We start from the raw sequence: 25,258 nt of genomic DNA on the forward strand, positions 1-25,258 counted from the left end.
AAGCCAGAGGCAGAGACATCTGGCAGAGGCCATATCCAACAGGGCTAGAAAGAGCTGGGCCAGGTGAGGGGGACTGAGGGGGACGGGGAGGGTAAAGGGGCTGCCAACCAGGAGGGGCAGTCTGGGCTAAGAAACTGGCCAAAAGGGTAAAAGGTAGAACACCAAAAAAAAAAAAAAAAAAAAAAAAGCCAGCTAACCAAAACGGTTGGATTATATAGGAAGGGGCAGTTGTGGGAAGGGCAGCTGGGCTCCCCGGCTGGAGAAGTTTTAGGGTTGTGGGCTGGGTATGCCATCCATACCCTGAGGGCAGAAGAGAGAACCTGGTGGCCAGCATCTGCTTTGATATGTTAGTTAAACTTTTGTCCTGTGTTTGAGACCTAAAAATAACACCAACTGCTATTTTCTGCTCTTGGAATCAGACTTGCCTACTCTGCTCAAAGACTAGGACAACTGCAAGACATATATGTTAAAATTAGACTCTGCCTACAAGGAGACAAAATACATTTAATCTTGTGGCTCTGGACTTTAAAAGCCCTGGGCTGATTATGATTAGAAGCTGCAGACCTGTTGCCAGGAGTAGCCAGGGCCAGTATTTAACAAATCCTCCTCTTATTAAAATTTATTCATGGTCATGGCGAATCTCTGAGCGACTCCAGACCCAGGGCAAGTCATGAGGAGACTCTTATCTCAGAGAAAGCTATTTATCCGGATGTGAACAACAGCTGTCTCATGATTTTGACAAAAACACCATAAAGAAAAATAGCACTGGCTGGTCATGGTGGCGCCTACCAGTATTCTGTAGGAGTAGTAGGGGATTTGAGGACCATCGGCATAAATCCTCAGACTCTCCCATCCCCAAACAAACAACCCAAGAAGAGCAAATCTAAACAAAAAAGAAACGAAAACATTCTTGAGTCCCAGAGTCTGAAGAATGCCGTGGAGGTCAGAGTAAAGGAAATTCCCATGAGTTTGGAGCTGGGGGGGGGCGGGGGGTGGGGGCGGGCAGGAAGGGCCGAGAGCTCAGCTCGCTGTTTGGCTGGGCTTCACCTTGGGTGCGGGGGGCGTACCCCTCCGGAAGGGATTGAAATCTTTTTATATGCAAAACGCAAAACTCTGGAAAGGAAACCTGAGCCACGAGGTCACTTGACGGTGCTCTTCTCCCTCCCTAACTGTAGTGGCGGCGTGTGGCACCTGTCCTTTTCACAGAGGGGTCTGGAGAGCAGAGCCAGTGCTGGTTCCAGGATTCGCTGCTCAACAACGGTAAGCCAGCTGCCCTGGCTGTCTCAAGAGGATCTGTGGCCCTCGCAGGACACAGAAAACACAGAAGCCCTAGAAAGAGGACTCTGAGGGTGGAGATGTGGGCTGGAAGTTGGGAAAAGTGTCCTAGACGGCTGGAAAATGGAGGTGGGCATAGGGGCAAGGAAGAGGCTCTGGCTGGCGAGGTAAAAACGTAGCTCAGTAAGGTCTGCCCGCAGGTGGGTAGGGGTTTAGGGTTATTTTTCATGCGCCTTTTAGCAAGGAGACAGTTCTCCCATTCTCTAGCGTGTCTTTAGAGGGGTCTTTTGTCTTTCCATTTCGGTCTTTAGGTTGTAAATAAGATTTCATGTTTAATTCGGGGAAGGGCCCTGTCACAATGGAGGTCATCAGCCTTGTCCTGACATCTGTCTACATTTGTAAAAAATCTTAACTGTAGAGACAAAAGGCCAAAATAAAAACACTCCCCTCAACCCGAATAATTAGAATTAGTCCTTGACTACTAGTAGCAGGACCTGGTACTTGTGAGAGCACACACAAACATTAGAGATTAACTTCTAATGGCCCAGACAGCTCACCTCCAAGGGCCACCCTCAAGAAGGACAGTTAGTGCTATAAAACATATTACTTAACAAGATGATGGAGTACGCACAGTTGAAACGCACAGAGCGAGCATGTTAACACCAAGTAACTTTTTTTTTTTCTCAAGACAGGGTTTCTCTGTGAAACAGTCCTAGCTGTCCTAAAACTCACTCTGTAGCCCAGGCTGGCCTTGACCTCAGAGATCCGCCTGCCTCTCTCTGTCTCCTCCTGCGCCACTGCCACCACCCCCTAACTGTTCTTATCTGTTTCAGACACCCATTCCCTCTCAGGAGGGTCATTCTCTGTGAGAATCTACTTGCTTCTGTCTCTCTTGAAGCAGATGTTATTAAACTTCTTAAATATATCAATTCTGGTCTGGTGACTGCTTCTACCTCCTGCTCTGCTTGCCATTAACCCGGCCAGAGTATACGGTTTGTACAGGGTTTTTTCAGACATTCCACATGCCATTTGTGATACAAGATGCCAAGATACAGATGTTCATATGTCATAAATAATGCCTAGGAAGTAGTAGATGGCTTTTTTCTGCTCATTTTTCTCTTCATGCCTAGCACATACCACAAACCGATACCACATCCTGCTTGAAAAGATCCCATCAGGCCCCAGTTCAATTTAGTAATACTGCTTCACAGTTCAGTGGAACTCTGAATCAAGGCCAGCATGGAGGTGTATCAGAGGAACAAGTCACAAATCCCGCTAGCTATTGAACAGTAAATATTAATGGAACCCACACTGTGCTTGGCAGTCTAGAATGCCAGATGCACAGGAAATGCACAGAGGTAGAAAGGAGTGGGTGGATTAGCTCACTAGCTTTCCACTCAGGCTTTCTCAATGTGACCCTCTCTCCACTGCTTCCTATCTCCAGACCCTGAATTTCTTCAGGTATACCCCTGTCAGCTTGTTGTAGAAATTGTGGAACTAGTACAGCAGACCTAAAGGATTAAACTGATTTTACACCAGTTGTTGTGGAATATTATTTTAAGGTGTGTTCCTTTTGTTTATATTGCATTTGTTTAACTCGGTGAAGCTGTGTTACTGTGCCTGTCTAACACACCTGATGGGCTAATAAAGAGCTGAACAGACAATAGCGAGGCAGGAGAAAAGGATAGGTGGGGCTGGCAGGCAGAAAGAATTAATAGAAAGAGAAATCTGGGAGGAGGGGTAGAAGGAAGTAGCCAGAGAAGGAGGAAGACCCAGGGGCCAGCCACCCAGGGGCCAGCCACCCAGCTACACAGCCAGCAACAGGGTAAGAAAGAAAAGTATACAAAAACAGAGAAAGGTAAAAGCCCAGAGGCAAAAGATGGACAGGAGAATTTAAAGTTAAGAAAAGCCGGCAAGAAACAAGCTAAGGCCAAGCATTTTTAATTGAGAATAAGCCTCCGAGTATGATGTATTTGGGAACCCAGTGGCAGCCCCCCCTCCAAGAGAGCAAAAACAACAATCGACTTAAAATATAAGTTGTTAGAATAGATGCTACCACTTCATAAAGGACTGAGTGAGAGTTGGCTTTTATTATATAAATATTTAAATACTTAAATAGGAAATGTTTGTGTAACTGCATGTGTGTGCCCATTTGTCCTGGCTGATATATAACCTACATTCAAAGTTTATGAATAAAAGTCTCTAAGATGCTATCTACAATTGTTCCTAAGCATATTTGCTTCATCTTAGAATGTGAAAGTGGATTGTGTTAGAAAGTTTTACTTTTTTAAAGCATACATTGCATTTAGCCAGATTTCTCCATTACAGCACTTCTAGCTTGTACCATGTTCCCAAGGCATCTTCTAGCCCAAATTTGAGCAAACACAACTATTCTGGCTCCATAGGACAGTCACCCAAACCACATTTGAACAGCTCAAGTGTGTGTCTTTTTAGATATTAACCTTTCAAATGCACAAACTGTATCTACAAACATTGCCAGGAGTGCATGAACATTATTTGACTTGCAACTTATTTTCATTAATTTTGCCTTAATCTCTGACCTACTGTCTCCTCGTTCCCTCAATATAGTGTCTCATTTTCACTTACTGGTGGGACATTAGAGACTTAGCATTCTGGCGATGGCCTCCGGAACAGAAGAGGGTGTTGGCAAAGTAAGCTGTAATGGGTTACAAACTTTGGGCCCTAATCATGTAAACTGGTTTATCTTGAATCACTTGGGATGGGAAATTTTGTTTGTAGATACTTAGCTAGTAATTTCTCATTAAGTAACCGAAACCTACTTTTTACTTATTTGATTGGCATGATGGTTTTGTGATATTTCAGAAATATTTTTTTTGGAAGCTGTAAAAGAATCTCTTGATTTCTGGGTCATGGGTTGAAAAGCTTTACCAAACCATGAATTGTGGAGACAAGTCACAACCCCCACAGCCTTCTCCCTCTCCTTGCTGGGAGAGTGTAGAAATTATGCAGTAGCTCAGAACATGAGTATAGCCTTATGGTTTTTAACAAAATGATGCCTCAGCTTCTGAACATCTTCCATGGTTCAGAAGATGTGTGTGATCATCACATTGTGCCTAAAATCCTGTTCCGGTGCTATGATGATTCCGGTGCAGGATAATTCTACCAGAAAATTCAGGAATACGTCATGGATATTTCTTCTTTTCCTAAAGTTTTTTGCAATTCTTTTTCTTCCTTGGGAGGTATTTTATAATGGTAACATAAATATTAACCAGTTAATTAAGCCAGATGTATACTTAGCGGTTTTCAAACCCCAGTGACATGCCTGAGAATCGGCCCATAAAGACGGAGAAAACTGCCAGGCCGTGGTGTCACAGGCCTTTAATCCCAGCACTTGGGAGACAGAGCAGGTGGATCTCTGAGTTTGAGGTCAGCCTGGTCTACAGAAGGAGTTCCAGGACAGCCAGGGCTACACAGGAAATCCCTGTCTTGAACCCTGCCCCCCAAAAAAGATGGAGAAAAATCAAAAGATCGTTATAGTAGCACACAAGAGGGAACACAAAGCAAGCCTTGACTGAGTCTCTGGCTTTATTCATCAGGCACAGAGTTGCTCATTTTAATTGGCCCATGTACAGATAACACTTACAAAAGCACCTAGAACTTGGAAGCACAACTCCTGGCGTTCCATTTTTAATGCTTGTGATGTTGTGTTACTGCTGCATTTAAAAGCTGCAGTACAGTGAAGACATGTATTGCTGTGCTTTCATGATAGGTTCTCTCCCTCAGTAACTTACATGCGAAGACGCATAGGAAGAAGGGAAGAGGAGCATGAACTAATGGGCATACTTTAGAGTCCATTCTGTGTGAAGAGTGAGTGATTCTCACAGTGGAAGAGTAAACACTGCTTATTCTCATTGGTGCACAGAAGGCAGAGACCACCAACTACTTAAGATCCACCTGACACACAGTTTACAGATTCCCATCCTTCCAGCCTGTTCTCAAGTTTCTAACTTGGAATAGACTTCTCACCTTAACATAGCTAAACATAAGCTGAGATATTTTTAAACTAGAAAAGAAGTATTTCCACCTCATATATACAGATATAAAGTGTAGCCAGATGCTTTTCTGCGTCCAACCTGGTCCCACAGCTGCTTATAAAATAATTGTTCAGAGGCTTGATATTAATTACAAACTGGCCTATTGCTCAGGCTGATTACTAACTAGCTCTTACAACTTAAATTAACCCATTTCTGTTAATCTTAAGTATTGCCTATGTGGCTGTGGCATTACTGGTCTGCAGGCATGTTGCTCCTTCTGCAGCTGAATGGCATCTGCCAGACTCCACCCTTCTTCTCCACGCCTACCTCTATCTTATCTTGCCATAGACCAAAGTTGCTTTATTTATTAACCAGGGGGAACAACATATACTCACAGAGTACGGAAAGACATCTCACATCAATAAAGTCCAAAAATTATAATCCTAATTCAACTGTTAACTGAACTGAAAATAAAAAAATAATTAAAAATTTTTAATATAAAATAAGGAAAACTTGCCTATACCTCCCTGTAGAAATCATTTATGATTTACCTTTAGATATACTTTGGTGCTTTTCTGACATGAAGGTAAGGTGGGAGTGATGGGTAGTAATCCATAAAATTACTGTTAAAATTTGTTGAAGTTTGCAGAACCTTCATTAGCCAAGCATCATCAGTAACGAAAGCTATCTTTAAAAAGGGGAAGGGTGGGGGCTAGATTGAAACTTTAAGTATGTTGTGTTCATAAGTGACACTACCCATTTCTGCCCCTGGTTCACTGGACTCAAAGGCTTTCAGAAAATTGTTAATCATCATGGGCCAGCCACCAATTTCTAGTCTTTCTGAAAAACCCAGCATGGGAAGAGGGTCAAACCCAAAGGAGTAACTGGCTAGATGAGGCTAAACCAGATAGCTGAAGACTAGTCCATGGATCTGAGTGTGTAGCTCCAGGACGCCTTGATTGAGCTGAGCCTGTCAGCTTGTCTGTTTGTGACGTGCTAACAGAAGGTCTTCTATTCTAGGACTGTTTCACTGTAATAGTTTCAGTATTCTCCCTATTAAGTTAAATCTGTTTACCTGTTTTCTGCCACAATGTTTTGTCCTTTATTCTTTGTTTTGTTTGCTTTTTTATGCTACAGAATCTAATTCCTGTTTCAATATTTCAATAACAGAGAAGATGTATTGCAAAAATATTCAATGCCATGAAAGCCTTTGGGAAAGCTAAGTATTAGGTGTGTTGGTAGACATATTGTATAGGTAGAATGCATTTCAGATGGGATAGTTTTATGCTTCTGTGTACATTTTATGTGCACAAGGCTTATTCTAGTCAAACAAATTAAAAAAAATGATTAACTGTAAACAACTAGTCCATTCTAACAGGCCCTCAGACTCACGCTTTTGTATATTTTCATAAGACTGACTTAAGTGAGCATCAGTCATAATGCTCTGCTTTTTCTCTCGGGAAATTTTTACATAAAATGTGTGTCTATCAAATGCTAACAAAAGAGTTTTGCCTCGGAAGACTTTTAATGTTCTCATCTAAGGAGAACAAAAGGCTTTTCTGAAATGATCTTAATTTTTTTCTTTTGTCTTTGTTGAAATAAACTGATGCATCTCAAATCAACCTAGCCTTGATGGCTAGATAGACCATCTCCCTCATATTTCCCCCAAGGAGTTGATCTTCATTAACAACTTCAGCATTGACTTCATGTAAAATTCCACAAAAGACTTTAAAATGTAAACTTATGTTGACTGAAGTTTCTTTAATATATTTGAAACTTTATGGTGATTCACTTCAATTTAGAAAGATTCATTTGGCTAAAGTCACATTTAATTCTTTTGTTTCACATACATGCAGTTGTATGTGCATGTATATGTATGTATGTGTGTGTTTATATGCCTAAATAGAAATTCTACATAAATGAGAATTATGCATATAATGCACAAATAGGAATATATATGTAAAATGAAGGTGATAGCTTCAAGATAAATTGATAATCCTGTTATTTTATGTTACTGGTACAGAAATTAACCTGTAATTATTATATTTTTGGTATATTTGAACATCTGCCCATTATCTTAATTTCTCTTTATCAATTCCTCTTGGGAGTCCTGAAATTAGAATCCTTTCTTTGCTACCTAAACCCCAGAGACTATGAGTTCCTGACTCACTGAGACCATCTGGTCCTAGTTATGTGTGCAATTTATATCATTCAAAAGGTGAGGATTGTTACAGGGCACTAAAGTGTGTCATTTCAGATCAGCATAGATACCATCAGAGCTGGAGTGTGTTTCCTTTGGATGTGCTCTGAGACCCAGTGTGAGAGTGAGGTTTACAGGCAGGGCTTTAACAGATTGGAGAACTAAGTAAGCATCGAGGCCACTCATCTACAGCAGAGAAGTAGGTTCTAATGGAATGGCCCATGGTATTTCAGAGATCTGCGACAACTTAGGGTATATTAAAGGAATTTGGGCAAGAGATTCTTTGTTTCCTGAATTTATGTGGTTGCCATGAACTCTATACTGCCGAAGCTGTTATGAAATAATTTGATGAGAAGAATGGCTTCAATCTAGTCTTTCTCATGAGCACACATAAATGAATGAGTTGAGTGATATTTAAAAGTCCACAGAAGAGTTACATGCAGAAAATATCAGTTTAAAAGCCAAACTGTTTCCTTCTACGTTAAGGCCATGTTTCTATAAGTCAACAATGCAAACATTTGAATTTATGGTCAGTAACCCAACAAGAAGTGGAAGAGAAAATAAGGTAAGTATAATGACTACTAGATCACAATTTCTGTAATGACAGAGCCGTCGTCACCCAGAGTGTAACCAAAAGTAATACAGAAGATGCTCCTTCGTATTTATTGATACTTTGAGATGGGTAAATGACTCACTAGAGAGACATGACTATGATGTAGTAGGCCGAAACATTTTTTTGTGCATATAGTAAGATGATTCAAGCCACAATATATAGAAGATAACATGGTAATCTTACATGTTACTTGACGATAACTGAATAGTATAGTTTTCAGAAGTCAGTTACCTATAACTTAGAAACTTTGTACACTTCAGCCCCAACAGTGCAGGTACAGGATAAGCATAAAAATGGCAATACAGAAGGGTATATACTAAAGATTTATTTTGTTTTCTTACCTGTGTGTATGTGTGTGTGAGACTATGTGTGCAGATACCCCCAGAGGCCAAGAGTGTTAGATCCACTGGAACCAGAGTCTCAGGCAGTTGTGAACTGCCCAGTGTGAATGCTAGTATCAGAACTCGAGTCCTCTGAACAAGCAGCAAGTGCTCTTAACAGTTGAGACATCTGGACCCTAAAGTTAATTCTCAAGGTAGTGATTACAAGCCACTTAATTCATAGTTTAATAAACGATTGTCTTCAGTTTGTACTCTCCTGGGAGGAGTGAACGGAGGAATTGGAGTGAATATAACAAAACTACATTGTATGAAATTCTCAAAGAACTCATGAAAATAGTTATTAAAAAGCAATCCACATTTCTAGCTGTACCATCACCACATACAGGGCGTTTTATAACTTTCTACAGTGCCTATGTACGCGTACTTTTAAAATTATCTTGGTTCTTATGTCACATATGAAAAATCCTGGGGATTCAGCCTCAGTCCCAGAGCTGCCTCAAGCTACCTAGAAGAGAAGTTGCTGCAAACGGGATTCTGTTCCATGCTGGCTCCGCTACAGGAACAACTTGATGTGTTGACTTGACTTTGCATGTTTCAGTTCAGCACCACACATCATCTTAGCACTGTCCACCCCCTTCCCAACTCACATCTCACTTAAGCTGATAAACATGTACCTCTCTCTGAACTGCAGGCATACACATGGAGGCTCCTCGCCCAGGAACACATTTGCCAGCTGGGTATGCCCCTCAGTATCCACCAGCAGCATTCCAAGGTAAAATACTTGTTGCAGAAAGAAAAAAATAGCACTAACCAATTGATGTTCCCAAGAGAGAAAGAGGTGATGACTACGTCTTTATTTTAGTAACTGTTGTTCTTAAAATTCCATTGAAGAAATGTTAGTTTTTGTTTTGTTTTAGACTATACATGCTTTTGAAATAAATACTTTTTATTTATAAAGGACAGTAAACGTTATGAAGAACTAATGCAATACACAAATTTATATTTACTCATGAAATATAATATTGTTAATAAATTAAATATTGATACAGATAGTAAGTAAATGTTTTGTTGAATGTTTTTGCTGAAAATTGCTTCATGTGATGATATTTAGGAGATTTAACGGGTGTTTTTGAACCATGAAGTATTTAGAATTAATTGTACTCAATGAAAAATAACAGAAACATAAAACTGGAAACTGCTTACCACAGAAATGCTACCATTTCATAGAACCCTCATTTTCATGTTGTAGCGCATACGAAGGCTTTACTCCTTTATACATACTGTCCCCTTCTTCAGTCACACATAATATATACTAGATGTTCATTTATCTTTTCAAAAAGTAAACTATTTCAGAGACCTGGGAAATGCAATTGTCAGCATTACTGGACTTTCGTAAATGCCAGTGCTGATGGTGTACCCAGCTTTTCCAGTCGCAGGCTATCCAGATCCTCAGTGAGCACACTGGGGATTAATATCAAAGGTGTTCTGGTTGAGCAGAAGGGTACATGCGCTTCGTTTTCTTTTCTGAGTAAACAGATTGGCTTGGGAGTTGAATGGCCTGTGTAATTGTCTTAGAAAATTCCCTGTGGGTCTTGGGTCTTATCCAGATGTTTGCAATTAAAGGAATAGGAGCTGGCTAAGCTCCAGAGCTCTAAGGCAGCACTTCACAACCATGGCTGTCATTAATTTTCATTTAAAAATACTAATACAGAGAACATTCACAGGGCAATTAAACCACACCTCTAAACAATGGCTGGTAATTTCCAAAAAGCCAGGTGGTTCTAATGTGAGGAGGCCTAGGTGGAAAACGTCTGTTCTCATAGACACAGTGCTTGGAAAATTCCTAGATTATCCATAATTTAACCTAGGCGCCCACAGAACAGTTTAATTAACCTTATAGCTAATTGAAAGTAGGCATACATGTTAATTCAGTCAGTATCAGTCATGGAGTATACTAGAAAAGGTAGCTTGGTTTAGGAAAGACGAAAAACCTGTTCTTCTACCCAAAAAGCTGAGAACTGGAAATGATTAACTGCCTTGTGATCTCTTGGGCCAGGCCATATCAAGCTCATACAACCAGGACAGGAGGTGACTAATAATCTAAATGACCCTTATAGCCAGAGTCTTCCCCCAGACTCCCGCAATCAGGACCAGAAGTGACTAATAGCCCAGATGACCTCTAAGCTATCTGTTTGACCAAGACTAGGCCAGTCCCTCCGTAGGCCCTTAAGCTAGTAGTACATGCAATATATCTCTAGAAACCATCTTCTTGGAAGAACCACCAACTTCCTGTGTTGAGTTTCAAAGTAATTATGCTTCCTTGTGCAATGGGGGTTGTATTACACCAGGAAACTATTTCCAAATTGTACTGTGTAGATGGATTTTTCTTTGGGCCACCAGCTTACAAATAATGACCTAGGAGATTTACTGTTAACTATAAAAGCTCTGCCTTAGCTTATGTTTTTTTCCTACCTAGTTCTCATACCTTAACCCATATTTTTTAATCTAGGTTTCGTCAAGGGGCTTGATACTACCCGAAATTCCCATCTACCTCTCCTGCCTCGCTATCAGTCGTTCAGCTGTTTATAACACCAGTCACAGCAATACATCTTCACGAGTGTACAGATATCTCAAAAACAATACTGGGCTTAAATACACTGGAAATAAACCACCTGTTATTAGACTCCTGGAAGTCTGATGCAGGTTGATGAAGTCAATATGCACTAGGTTACCATTCTTATCTCTTTGGCATGGTTTGTGTCCCTGTGTGACAGCTGCAGGGACCCTCTCAGTCCTCCTGAAACAAACAGCAATAAAGGTCATGAATGGGGGATAGAGATTTATGTACTTCTGTTAAATTAATGCATTCAATAAAAAAAAAAACATAGTTTTAGAGGTCCCTCCAAAAATTAAAATGGAACTATCACATAAAGGAATCTGTCAGCATACCACAGGTAAACATTTATCCATTCTTATCATTATACCACTTGTAATAGCCAAAGCATGGTGTCACCCTAGATGCTTATCAACAGATGAATGAAGAACATGCACACACACACATACAGGTTTTATTCAGTCTGAAAGAGGAGTGAAATGTCATTTGTAGAAGATGGATGAAACTACACAGCACCATATTAAGAGATACAAACCAGGCTGGGTGTGGTGGTGCACACCTGTAATCCCAGCACTTGGGAGGCAGAGACAGATGATGGATCTCTGTGAGTTTGGCCTACATAGCAAGTTAAAGACCTGCCAGCCAAGGCAGTACAGTAAAACCATCTAAAAAAATAAATAGGAAAAAAACCGAAACAAAACAATAACAACAACAACAACAATAACAACAACAAAAAGCCATAGAGAAAGAGAGAGAGAGAGAGAGAGAGAGAGAGAGAGAAGCCAAATTTCCAAAAACAGATATCCCTTTTTATTTTATTTTATTATTTTTGTGTGTGGATTCTAGATTTAAAAACATGTCTGTATAAGATCAAAAGCAGACTCAGCTACTTGGGCCACTAGTCAGAACCCAGTGGGAAGATAGAGGGTGATACACAAGAGGGTGATGGAAGATGAATTATGAGCTAAGGCGGTGATACGATATGTTAATGTCACCATGCAAGGTGTTACTTTGTCTGCTAATTTAGTTTTTAAATTGTTGTGATCTTCATTCTTACTCTAAACTGTGTCTGTGCATGCATGCATGTGTGTGTTTGTGCACATGGATGGTGCATAAGTAGGATCTATAAAGAGAGAAAGCATATTGTAGTTCATTTCAGAGGTCAGATTAAAAAAAAGTCGTCTAAAATCCAATAACCAGATAGAAAATCAGTTTGATCCAGAGTCACTCCGTGGTGACAGAAACACCAGTGCATCTGGCTTGGGTCTCATTATGTGCTGATGTCTAGATTCATACATCTTCCTACAAATAATTTCATGCTTTTTTATGACTGAATAAACCATTATTCGTAACCATATTTAGATTCATAATATCTGTAGCTATGTCCTATCTATACTTGTGTGTGTGTGTTAAATTTTCTTCATCATCTATTGGTAGGCTGATTGTACATCTTGGCTTATATGAATAGTACAACAATAAACTTGGTTATTTATTCTTCATACCTATAATTAGAAGCGAGTGTAAACCACAGACACTTCATTGAAAAGTCTTCAACATTGAGTGAAGAGGTTACAGAATACTTTTCCATAAACTGATACCTTTTCTCTATGAAGTTGCAAATTTTTTTGCTCTTATTTCAGGACTTCCCGAACATACTGGACGCCCCACACTCCAAACTGACTACCAAAGTCTCCAGTCTGGTTACCCAGGGCCTCGGGCTGGCCATACAGTCTTAACAGCTGGCAGTGAAGGTTATAATGCAACCCGGCTTCCTACTCAAAATAACCAGACTATCGTCCTTGTTAATACCCAGTGGATGCCAGCACCACCACCTCTTCATAACTGCCCACCTGGGCTAGAATACTTAAGTCAGGTAAATCCAGACCCTCAGAACTCACAAAAGACAAAACTATATTTCTGTTTCTAACTGACTTGGGCAACAAATGAATAATTCACCAAAGCATAACATTTTCCTCTGTGTCTTCTGGTTACTCATAATTCCCCTAGAGGAAGTTCACTTGCTAAGTGAAATATGAGATAATTGTATTTTATTTTCCTGTGAGTTCAGCCTATGATAATAGCCAACAGGAAGTATTTATTGTACATTATTCTAGTCACTGTCCCAAGTACAGTCCTCACAGAAAATATGTGATGCGTGCACAAGATAATTATCACTGTTTTTTGGAAGTGGCAACTGGTATCAAAAGATGTTAACTGCTTTGTTGAGGCTCAGAAACCAAGGAACAGTCATTGTGATTACTTTTTAAATGTGGGCTTTGGTAATGAGCACAAAAGCCTTTTACCCCAAGACTGACTTACAGCCTTGGAATTTGAGAAAAGAATATTTAAAAAAAAATTTATTATTATCTTTAGGTGATACCTAAAAAAGAGCAATTTTTAATTTTTTTCTTTGTTTCTGTTGTTGATGGGTTTTTTTTTTTTGTTGTTTGTTTGTTTTTGTTTTTGTTTTTTGAGACAGGGTTTCTCTGTGTAGCCCTGGCTGTCCTGGAACCCACTCTGTAGACCAGGTTGGTCTTGAATATGAGATCTGTCCTCTACCTCCCAAGTGCTAGGTTTAAAGGTATGCACCACCACTGCCCAGAAAAAGTAATTTTTTTTCATATATGTAGCTTTATAGACTAAAAGGCTGCCTTTATTCTTTAGAAAATTCAATATTGCAAATGTCTCCAGTGAGGGAAGAAAGTCTGGGTTTTGCTGAACTATAGTTCAGTGATGATGAGCTTTAGCAAAAATATGAAGTGTGAAAAGTCAGTGAGGTAAAAGGTCTGTGAAGTTCACCCAGTCTATGAACACAGCCAGAGGGCCCTGTCATAGCCAAGCCATCTCCAGTCTGTCTGGCACACATGGTACCAACATGTCCTGTGTGTGTTCAAATGTCAGACTTGGAAATGTTCAGTCATTGTGAATGCTCAGCCATCAAGGGGACATCGTTATCAATTGACACACACACACACACACACACACACACGGCTAGGGAAATTGCAGAGAAGGAGACAGAGATAATGTAGAAGTAGGAGAATAAGGAAGGGTGCTGTGGAATGCTGTCTTTTGGATGTGGTATGAATATTGAACTCATGAACTCACAGCAGCTGTGTTTACCTACAAAGACCTGAACGAGATGAGCCAAGCAGAATTCCTCCACTGAAGCTGGAAGGGATCCTGAGTCCTCATCCCTAACTGAGGAGCTCTGGACACTTGATAGCTGCTGGAGAAGGAAACTCGCTCTTCTTTGGGTGTGATCACTGGTAGACTTCCCATCCTCCAGTGGATGCCTCCGCACCTATGTACACATGGGCAACACTAATTGGACTAAGTGGATTATTTAAATAGAGGAAAGAAGAGAAATTTTCAGTCCTAATTGTGATCTTTAAAAAAAAAATAGACATAATTTAATCAAGGCAAATAAATATTGAGGAAAATTATCATTTACAATTGATAGCTTCCTATAAGAAAATTATTTGAATAGATAAATAAATTCTCAATCTCATCTTCTGGCAAGAACATTATTTTGTAATTTATGGGAATTCCATTATAAATCAGCTTTATTTGACTTACAAATTCTTGCTTTTGAAATGAACAATTTAAACAAACGGGTACGGGTCTGGAGAAACGGCTCAGAAATTAAGGGCAGTTCCCAGTCTTGCAGAGGACCCAGGTTTGATTCCCAGCATGCACATGGCCACTTAGAACCATCTTCAGCTCCAGTTCCAATGAGTCTGTCTCCCACTTCTGGTCTTTGCGAGTACTGCATACAAGGAACACATACATGTAGGCAAAACATTCATACACATAAAAATAAATATATCTTTAAAAATATTTGTGTTAAAATATAAAAATTTAATGCTATACAAAATAGAATGCAGAGTGTGAACTGTTGCTCCTTCTAAGAATTGATTGATGACTCCATGCACATTCTCTTTTCCGGAACAGATAGATCAGATTCTGATTCACCAGCAAACAGAACTTCTGGAAGGTGTGTATCCGTTGTATTGATGGTATTTCTAGAAACAGAAACCATTTATACGGTTATGGGCCTGCCAGTTGCCTCTCCTACAGCACTCTTTTGTGGAAGGTTCAGCTAGGACGCTACAGACATCTCTCTTCACTGTAAAGAAATTATGAATGTCATCTCCTGTCCACTTCTGAGAAGTAGGAGTCGGGTGATCAAAATGTCCTGTGCTAGACATGTGTTCCCATGAGATCTCACTGTGTTAGAAAGGAAATAATCGACACTTGTGCTCTTTCTCTGCTTGCACTAAGCTAGCCTCGCCCTTCACCTGACTCCTAGCACTTAGCCGCTCTCTGCCAGTGTGTGACCAACTTGAGGCTTGAGCAGAACCTCAGGCAATGGTTTGGTTCCCAGAGTGAATGGTCCTTAGGAATTGGAACAGCGATGATCCTTTGTAAAGTCTTTGTTAGTAACCCCAGCTTCTGCTGGACATACAGAGGAGGTCTGTAGAATCTGTATATTGTGGGCCGTGAATTTCTAGCTGAGGTGCAACATGTTTGGTGTCGGAGGGACTGAGCACAGCCCTCCCAAGGCTGCTCCTCCCAGAACGCTCCTGGGCTGAGGGGGCAGAGGGAGTGCTTCCAGATGCTTCCTTGGGTCCAGTGCCCCATGCAAAAATAACTTAAGATACAGCTAGGTGCATCACCACACCTACCAGAAGGCATCCAGGAAAGATATATGAATGAGTGTCCTCTTCTAGCTAGTGGGGCATTTTGAAAAGTTGGCTGGGATCTAGAAAACACCTGTGCAGGAGGGCCAGCCCCAGCGATTCACAGGTCCCGAGAAGAGGCAAGGTGTCACAAGGAAAGAAGTGAGTCAGGCACGATGATGGGGAGAGTATTGCAGACTAACTGGCAATCAAGTTGCTTCTTTATTTATACGGATTCATTAGAAAAAGACAGACTCACGATTTTTCAAAGGATATAGATTACATCATTTTATCTCCAGACATTTGTTTGATTTTCTATAACATGTCCAGGGTCATAGGGTCAGTTATAATTAAATAAGTACAGATAGAACTGATTTTGCTTTTATCATAGTCCCATGGCCCCTTTTCAAAGAACCTATAGACTATTTTTGGTAGGGCCAGCATACTTAATATATAACAGCCAGTTTTCATGGCCTGATGTCCTGTTCAGATTCACTTCTAGCTTCACTGTCCATTTTCACATCTGTGCTTTTAGAAAAATCCTCCTCATTGCTTTTGCTCTAATAATGGGGAAAGGTATATATGTTGATCAATAGTTTGAGGTATATGTGTGTGTATGTGTATGTCCATACACACATACACACACAGACTATAAACATAGTCACTCCATAAGCACCAAAGCAAAACTCTGCCAGATGAGAAGACTGGGCATTTATCTACATACCTAGCCCCTCCTTCTCCCTCAGCACTCCACCACCACAGACACTGAAGCCCCCTTATGATAGTCCATGGAGGTGGAGATGGAGCTTGCTCCCTTAGGAAGTCTCATATATGGACAATGTCTTTCCTTCTTACCTTAATCTTCTCCTTTCCCATTGCCATGTCCTGAGTCCAGATCATCTCTGCACTGCTTGTCTCCCGTTTCCCACTGTTCCCTGCAGCCTCAGGCACACCTTCCCACTGCTACCTTAGGAGAGAGTCACTGTCCCTAGCAAAGTGGTGAATGTGGTTTCCCCTGTGTGTTTTCAGTCTTAACAGGCTTTGAAACAAATAATAAGTTTGAAATCAAGAACAGCCTTGGGCAGATGGTTTACCTAGCTGTGGAAGATACTGACTGCTGTACTCGAAACTGCTGTGAAGCAGCAAGACCTTTCACCTTGAGGATCCTGGATAATCTGGGCCGAGAAGTCATGACTCTGGAGAGACCCCTGAGATGTAGTAGCTGTTGCTTCCCCTGCTGCCTCCAGGAGGTCAGTGTGAAGTTCCCACAGCAGCCGAGGAGTGCAACAGGAGTTTTCAAGCATGCATTAAACCTGGACTGTGTGGCTATGGTTATATTCAACACACACTCTTCTTGGTTTTGTAGATAGAAATCCAAGCTCCTCCTGGTGTGCCGGTCGGTTATGTGACTCAGACCTGGCACCCTTGTCTGCCCAAGTTGACTCTTCAAAACGAGAAGAAGCAGGATGTTCTAAAAGTTGTTGGTCCGTGTGTGGCATGCACCTGCTGTACAGACATTGACTTTGAGGTAAGAAGTATCATAGTGTTCATAGGATGTGCTTTCCTGACATGAAAAGAATATATTCCTACAGGATGTTCCCAATGCATTACTTAAATAGTGTGAGTTGATGTGTGTCCATCCAATTAATGGTCATTTAATTCTTCATAGTAAAGGTCATTACTCTGATTAAAGGTTAATGTGGAGTATCCTCAGTGTCATGCAAACACAGGTCAATTCAGATAAATAAGAAGGAAAAGAAAACATTCCAGCATTTAAAAAATTCTATAGCTTTTGCTAGTGATTTACTGAATGGCTAGACTCTTGACTGTGTAAATATGAGGCCCTGGACCTGGATCCCAGCACCCACAGGAAAACCTTAGTGTGCAAGTATCCACCTCTACTCCCAATTCAGGTGTGTGTGAGGGGGAGGCTTCCTAAGGCTTGCTGGCCAGCCAGTCCAGCTCAATAGGAAAAAGTCTGTCTCAGCAAGAGACACCTGGTCTCAATAAGGTGGGCAGTGATAAAAGACACCTAACTTTGACCTCTGACCTCTGTACTCACCTTGTCATACATACCATGCCCACCATGCACAAACATGAATACATTAATACACACACACACACACACACACACACAGAGAGAGAGAGAGAGAGAGAGAGAGAGAGAGAGAGAGAGAGAGAGAGAGAGAGAGAGAGAGAGAGAGAGACTCTTCCTTCTGTTAAGACAGTATTACTCATTTTAAATCTAAGAGTAACCAAGACACTTAGGGCATTTCCAGGGCCCTTCTTTCTTCCCTCAGTCTGCATTATAAACCTCACCAGCTCTTGGGAAGGGACACAAATTTTGTCACTTGGAACTCCTGTCAAAACCCCACTGATGTAATGAAGCTTCAGTGTGGTGAGTGGAAGCCATGATCTTTTCTCTGTGTTTCATTTTCCAAATTTTCCATGACCCAGAATGAACTACGGCTTGAAAATCTGGAATAGAAAATTCCTGAAATAAACAGGACTTAAGCTGTAAATTACACACCCTCTTCCCAGTAGTATGAACTAACCTCAGGCTGTCCTGTTCCATCCTGCCTGGATGTGAGTCATCTTCCTGCACACTCTCCCAAAGGTCCTTCCCGGCAGCCTCGGCGGGGCCAGTCACGAAGCCTCCTCCTGTGCTTCCTCAGTGCAGAGGTCCAGCACTCTTCAGTCAGTAGCCTAAGCCGCCACGTGACCTCTGCAGCCACATGACCTCTACAGATGTCATCTCACCACCCGGCACTGTTCAACTCCCTTCCTCAAGAAATAATAGAAAAGAAGACCTTTTTAGGGACATAACCCATTCCCATAATGTTTTTCATAGATTATTATCTTTTTTATGTTTCACTAATAGGTTTTTTTTTTAACAGCTCAGTTCTCCCAACTCACAAAATAAGCTCTATAACAGAAATACAATAATAGGAAAGAGTTTCACATACCTAGAGCTCAGTAGCATCTGTAGGCTTCCAGCAGGATCTTGGCCCATGCAGCTCTTTCTCTTTCTCTCTCTATATATATTGCACAGTTCTTCTCTGGGCTCTGATAAACCCTTGCAGGAAATTAGGCCATTGGAATTTGAATATGTCTGACATTACAACAAATGTCCTAGCCAGGCTCGTTGCTCTATTTTTACTGGCAAGCATTTAAAGATGGGGAATTTGTTAACTTTAAAATCCATGTATTTTTCTTGGAAAATCAAAATGAGGAGAAACTGGACTCAATTTCCACACAGAGGAAGGAGTCTCCAAAGCTGAGTAAAGCTGTCACTTTGTGGAAACTCCTGGAACCCCAACCCCAGAGCTCTCAAAGGTTTCTGCTTTCCAGGTTCATTCAATTTTTACAGAGCTTCCTGCATTCATATGGACTCAATTACTCTGAGAATCTGGGTGTGTTAAGGTGGATTTCTCCTCTTACAGGATGTATGTCTAAGGACAGAGCTGAGAGTTTTAAGAAAATACCTGTAACAGAAAAATGTGTCTGTGATATATGTGTATAAAAACACTTATGAACATTTGTAATGATAATTATTCATACAGAACATTATGCTTGTGTGAGGGTCAGAGAAGGTAGTAAGTATTTAGTTAGAACATATGATAGATTTATTTTCTTTTTTTAATCAAGTAATGCTATTAAGGGAAATTTTGCTGTCATGTGCTTTAAAAAAACTGAAGTTTTGTGATATTCTTAATGATCATGGATGCCTTCAATTACCCATTGCCTTAAATGAGTTACTTTCCTTATGACAGATTTAGAATGATGATATCTATGTTTTGTCTTTGACAGAACTTAGAAAGGCCCATTTGTTCTATTTCCTATAGAGTTAGTGATGGCAATGTTCATGTCTTAAAAATGGGAAATGTTCTTATGAGCCACTAACAATGACTTTAGAACTGTGAGTAGAGCAATAACAGTTATTGTTATGCCAGTTCATTAATTCAGAGATGAAATTGTCTTGTTCAGGTGTCTTGTTTAAAATGCTACCTGGGCTCTGGGGGTGTGGCTTAGCAGCCCAAGGCACTCGCTACCAAGTCTGATAATCTGAGTTCTACCACTAGCCCTGCTAGAAGAAAAATGACTTCCCCAAGTTGGTCTCAGACTCCTCCACCTATGCTAGGTGTGCAGGTACACACACACACACACACACTCTTTTTAAAAAAAATTCTTAAATGTCGCTAAAATTCCTTTTGTTCTGGTTACTTTTGACTGTAATTTACAATTCACGTTTCTGATCATCCCTCCAGCAAAACTATATATACATCTGAAAATAAATTCAGTTAATTTTAAGGTACTGCTTTGTAAAACACTGGTAAATAGTTAAATGTTGATCTTTAGTTTTGGGTTTATGATGCTGACAAATTGCCACTTATCTTCCGTCATATAATTCAGACTTCAAACATGTATATGATATGAGGTTTTATGACTGACTATAAATGCTTAAATTAAATCAATTAAATTAAAAACAGCTATTGCAATAAAATACTAAAATACTGCAAAAGAGGATTTGTTTTAAGCCAGCTCATCATAATGTCATATCTGATACAACTATAATGGCTCATGACTTTAAATCAAGGTCACTGTGTTCACGTCATGGCCTTTTAGGTCAGCTGAGTATCTGTGCATTGATGGAAGCTCATGTAGATGGCGCTAACTTGGTCCAGGAGGTGACCTCCCATCTGCTCAAGGAAAGTGTGTCCTAGGGCTGTACCCACAGCAGCTCAGTGAGTGATACTGCTCACTGGATGCCCATGAGGGCAAGCCAGTTAGCCATGGTGAACACTGAAGTCATCTGCCATACCCTGTCATCAAATTAGACTTAATGACAAAACCTAATTTTCACAGACCACAAAGTGTGGATGTGGAGTAAAGGTACCATTCTACAAGTAATAATTTGTGTCTTCATTCATATTAGAAGTAAATCACATTTAAGGTACCACCTCCCTCCAGCCACCCCAAGATGTTGACTATCTCTGAATGTCCTCATGTGTACTTGGTGGATCCTGTCTGAGGCCAGGGCTTTAAAGGATTCTGTTCCCTTCTTTGATGCCTTTTGCATGTTTGGAAAGGACATACCTCCTCCTCATTTGGCTCATGCCTTTGTATACATACTTTGGTGAGCATCCACATGCCCTCTATGGAATAGCTTTAGTTAGTGTCCTACCTACTCTACTGCAAAATGGGGCCTTGGGCTTTCCTCCCACAGAGCCCCAAATCAGAACCTTTTCCACACTGGAAATCTGATTTCACATGCTTCTCTTCTTGTACTTTTTACTCAGCACTTGTTATCAAGTCCTACCTCATCTCTGCCCCGGAAGCCTTCCATGGAGCTTCTTGTTGGTCCCTTCCACTCACCAACTGGTCTTTAAGTGTTTCTTGACTTTTTGCACTTCATGCCCCACACTGCCCATTGCCCCCTCGGTAGCAATGAGCCTCTGCCACATTTATTTACACATGTGTGAAAGCTGTGCTTCTCAAAGCAGATAATCTAACAAGAGTTTCATCTTTTGTCTTTTCAATAGCCTCTAGAAATTTAAGAAGAGAAATATTTTTGAACATATTTTAAATAAAATATTTGCCCAGCTTTACTCCAGTTTTGAAAGTCGGCTTGCCATACGCCTTCTACAAACCCTTACGCTTTTCTTTTCATATGTAGATCAAGTCTCTTGATGAGCAGTCTAGAATTGGCAAGATCTCCAAGCAGTGGTCTGGGTGTGTGAGAGAGACCTTCACAGATTCAGATAACTTTGGGATCCAGTTCCCCCTAGACCTTGACGTGAAGATGAAGGCTGTGACACTCGGGGCGTGTTTCCTCTTAGTAAGTCTGTTCCTGCTAATCCTTGGTAGAAATTGTTCCATAGTGATTGGGCAGATTGTGTGTCCCAAAGTGACATTATTACACTAAGGGGTGTTATACAAGGTTCTGCTTTATTATAGCTCTTTAATTGCATGTAATCCTGAAATTCGGATATGGATGACTGTTTTCTCTCTGAGGAATCTATACCTTGTCACAAGGCAAGACACAAATTTTATTATTCAGAGTTTCTTGTTTTTCAGGTTTTATTTTAGTAAAACATAAAATTGGAGATTTGTGTAAGTGTTGAATATGTACTTAATTGGAAAAAGTCTAATTGAAATGTACATGTTCAATCATTAAATTATTAACTAATATATAACTATAAATTATAATAAAGTTATATATGCAGTCATGCCTCTAACTTTCAATTTCTAGAATATTCATGGATTGAAGAGAGAAATTAATTTATACATTACCCAGGTATCCGGACAGTTCAACTAAATCAGACATTCATGATCAGTATTTACATAATACCCTAGGGGATTCCAATATGCAGCCAGTATTGATCATTACTGGAAGAAGGCAATAGTCCTCAGCCTTAACTACACAGTAGAAATACCTAAGAGACTTCAAACTCTCCCTGCCTAGATTACAACTCTACTAAATTCAACTCTGAAGTTTTATCCAGGCTTTTAGTCTAGATAGAGTTCTAGCTGGTTCCATTATGTAGCAAGGTTTGAAACATGAGATATCTTAAGCACTGATTTGGAGAAGCAATCAAGAAAAAGAAAAACAAGACTTGTGCAGCCCTGCAGTCTGTGTTCTTCCACCAAACAGATACAAAGTTAAATAAAGCTAAAATAAAACAGGATGTCACCATAATACCTATTGTGAGTCGTGTTTGGGCATCAATTCAAGAAAAACTATATCAAAAAGACATGAGAATTCAAGTAAATATAAACAGTGACTGGCTATTTGATAGTATGGAGGATTTAGTCTGGTATTTTAATAAAAACAGTTGTCCCCATCTGCATCCCTTCAATATGAACTGGTTTGAGAAAAGATTTTTGCTTTTAAATAGTGTGGACAGGAGAATGGGGTTGTATGATGAAGTAACCGGTAGACATAGCTTACTCATATTAATCATTATTGAAGCCAAATGAGCAGGTGCTGAGGGTTTTTCCACTAATGTTCTTTATTTGCGTTATGCTTGGTTTGTTTGTTGCAAAAAGGTTAAATAAAACCAACATTTTATGTAAACAAAGAGAATGTGTGAAAGTAAATTTGGCTTTAATGTGGGGGAAATATTTTAAATCAGGGTCTGGGCATGTGAAAGAGCCTGCATTTAGGGGAAGCACATAATCTTCAGTTTTTATGGTGACGTGAAACAGGGTTGGAAGGGAATGGCAATTGTTTTCTCCGGAAGAGACTTTATAGATAGAAAAACAGAAAGTTCTGCACATTATGGCAAAGAAGACACCACATGTTCAGGTGTCCCCGCAATGGATAATAAATGAGATGGTAAATATGTGTATTGAGCTTTCTACAATATGAGTGCATATTGAAACACCACCCCATGGTCTGTAAATGCAGGCACATTTTCTATCAATAAAAATGTGTTATTGCTACTGAGTTACTACTGTTGGTGGAATAAAAGAACAGAAAAAGTGGGAAAGAAATAAATTCCATAAGATTTGATAGTTACAGAAAGGAAACAATGGGTTGGTTTAGAGGAGAATTGCTGCTCCTGAGCCAGACAGAAAGCTTGATCTTTATTTCATTCTGCATGAAAAGGCTACATCAACAGAAAGTCTAAAGCTGACCATGGATCTCATGTTAATTAAGACATTGCAATGTTTGAGAGAAACTAGAAGTTAGGGAATGAACAGGAGGTGATGAGCACTGGTGACTCTTCCAGAGGACCTGAGTGTGAATTCCAGCACCACATGACAACTAAGGACCACCTATTAGTCCAGTTCCAGGGGATCTGACGTCCTCTTCAGGCCTCCATGGGCACTGCTTGCACAGACATGTGTAGAGACGCAACACTAATAAACGTAAACTTAAATCATTAACAGAAAAAAAAAGTTACAACTTAGGAAGAAAGATGGAAAGATTTCAAAGGGAATATGAAAAATATTTAGAGAAAGTATGAGGGAGTTAATTAAATTGATACAGACATGGAGAAATAAATACAATTACAGAATCTAATTGCTATTGTATTCAGAAGGGAAAGGTCATGATTCTTTATAGACTTTCCAGCATTTACCCAAACTACATTCAGTTTATCTTGGATGACATTATGTCATTGGGCATTAAGTGCTCTTAGCTTTCAGTATCTGAGAACAGACCATGCTTCGTTTCTGAAAAAACTATTTCTATGTTTTGCTTCTGTCTAGGATTACATGTTTTTTGAAGGCTGTGAGTAGGAACGAAGCCGTCCGTGTGGTGGGGACCAACGAAGAAGACAGAAACGTTGATGTCTCCTCAGTGAGACCATGTATCTGGGAAACTGGTGGCTGTAGTTTTCTGTATTGAAATTTCTCAGAATTAAGCTATAACACATGAGGCATAATGGATACAGTTTTGCTTTCTAAATGACAGTTTATCCTCTACATAATTGGAATAGACATGGGCTTACTTCTTTATACACATCTAAATTATTCACTGAATTAAACATGGGCTTACTTCTTTATACACATCTAAATTATTCACTGAATTAAAGATAAAAATGAAAATGTATATTTAGAAATAAAACATTTTATGGAGATGTAAGTTAAATCATAATCTGATGTATTTCTCATTTTTTGTTCTGTTTAAACCTTGCTAGTGTTAGTTATAAAAGTATACTTGATTTTTATCAAATCTAATTAGTTTATTTCTTACAAAAAATCTGTTATTTTGAAAATATATATTTTGAAAGCTTTTCTAAATGTTACTATTTTGTTGGCTGGGAAATACTACCCAATAAAGTGCAAATAAGAAAAAGTAAGGTATATTTTCTTCTGTCTTTAGGCAATAGCACTAAATGGCCTTTTAAAATTTCTACTATTATAGATTTTAATAGTGAAAAGTCCTTAACTTACCAATTTTAAATACTTTTCAGTGACGTGTTTTTCTGCCAAGAAACACTAACTTTTAGGACTCACTCTTTCTACAACTTTACTATTGGTACACTGTTTGATATTACCGTTTATATTCAATTATTAAGTGAGAACCTATCATGGCTATGGCCAGGGGACAATTTGATCTTGGTTGTCCCTCAACTAAGGTTCAGTCTCCCAGGTCACTCTAGTTTATGTCAAGTTGACAATGAAAACTAACCATGACGTCAGGGTGTTTTACCAAGATTTGGGGCTGTGGCTATGATAAAACTTAACCATGTGCTTCTTAGGTCTTTGGGACTAGGTTGTGGGAAGAATGTGGAAAAGTTTGAAATTTAGGGCTACAAAAATAAAAAAATGCTGTTAGCAAAGCTGAAGTGGCCATTCTGGTGGGTGTTTCAGTGACCAAAAGGCAGTGAAAAATTTGGGCTGTTAAGGCCTAGTTTCATAGGGCAACACGAACACTTAAGAACAGGGCTAAGGCCATTCATGTTCTATTCTGACAAAGAGTCTGGTTTTACTTTGACCATTTTCAGAGAATTTGAATTAACCTGAATTCAAAAGTGATGGCCTGGTTTGTATGGAAGAGGACATTCTA

The 25,258-nt window shown here is 39.9% G+C and overlaps 1 protein-coding gene across 4 annotated transcripts; it reads left to right on the top strand.

Annotated features, from left to right (window-relative positions):
• Positions 1-24,236, top strand: LOC102914470 (phospholipid scramblase 2). 4 transcript variants are annotated; one of them, XM_076576822.1, is made up of 9 exons: positions 1-63; positions 1,176-1,260; positions 9,137-9,217; positions 12,700-12,932; positions 15,011-15,053; positions 16,768-16,988; positions 17,105-17,266; positions 21,416-21,577; positions 23,956-24,236. In XM_076576822.1, exons 3-9 carry the CDS (start codon positions 9,145-9,147, stop codon positions 23,983-23,985), a joined length of 924 nt encoding a protein of 307 aa, XP_076432937.1. In that variant the 5' UTR covers positions 1-63; positions 1,176-1,260; positions 9,137-9,144; the 3' UTR covers positions 23,986-24,236. The 4 variants fall into 4 exon arrangements, with proteins under 4 accessions (XP_076432937.1, XP_006987009.1, XP_042137365.1 ...); XM_006986947.4 differs by lacking the exon at positions 1-63 and adding an exon at positions 790-942; XM_042281431.2 differs by lacking the exons at positions 1-63; positions 9,137-9,217 and adding an exon at positions 790-942.
• Positions 24,237-25,258: the final 1,022 nt, after the last annotated feature.

The sequence above is a fragment of the Peromyscus maniculatus genome, chromosome 7, assembly GCF_049852395.1.
Source record: "Peromyscus maniculatus bairdii isolate BWxNUB_F1_BW_parent chromosome 7, HU_Pman_BW_mat_3.1, whole genome shotgun sequence".
Taxonomy (NCBI): Eukaryota; Metazoa; Chordata; class Mammalia; order Rodentia; family Cricetidae; genus Peromyscus; species Peromyscus maniculatus.

Bases quoted from the DNA above. Each gene is read 5' to 3' on its own strand.
- LOC102914470 (XM_076576822.1), top strand. From the start codon at position 9,145: ATGGAGGCTCCTCGCCCAGGAACACATTTGCCAGCTGGGTATGCCCCT. The intron at 12,933-15,010 runs GTAAATCCAGAC...TTTCCGGAACAG, and splicing joins GGCTAGAATACTTAAGTCAG to ATAGATCAGATTCTGATTCA. The intron at 15,054-16,767 runs GTGTGTATCCGT...GTGTGTTTTCAG, and splicing joins GCAAACAGAACTTCTGGAAG to TCTTAACAGGCTTTGAAACA.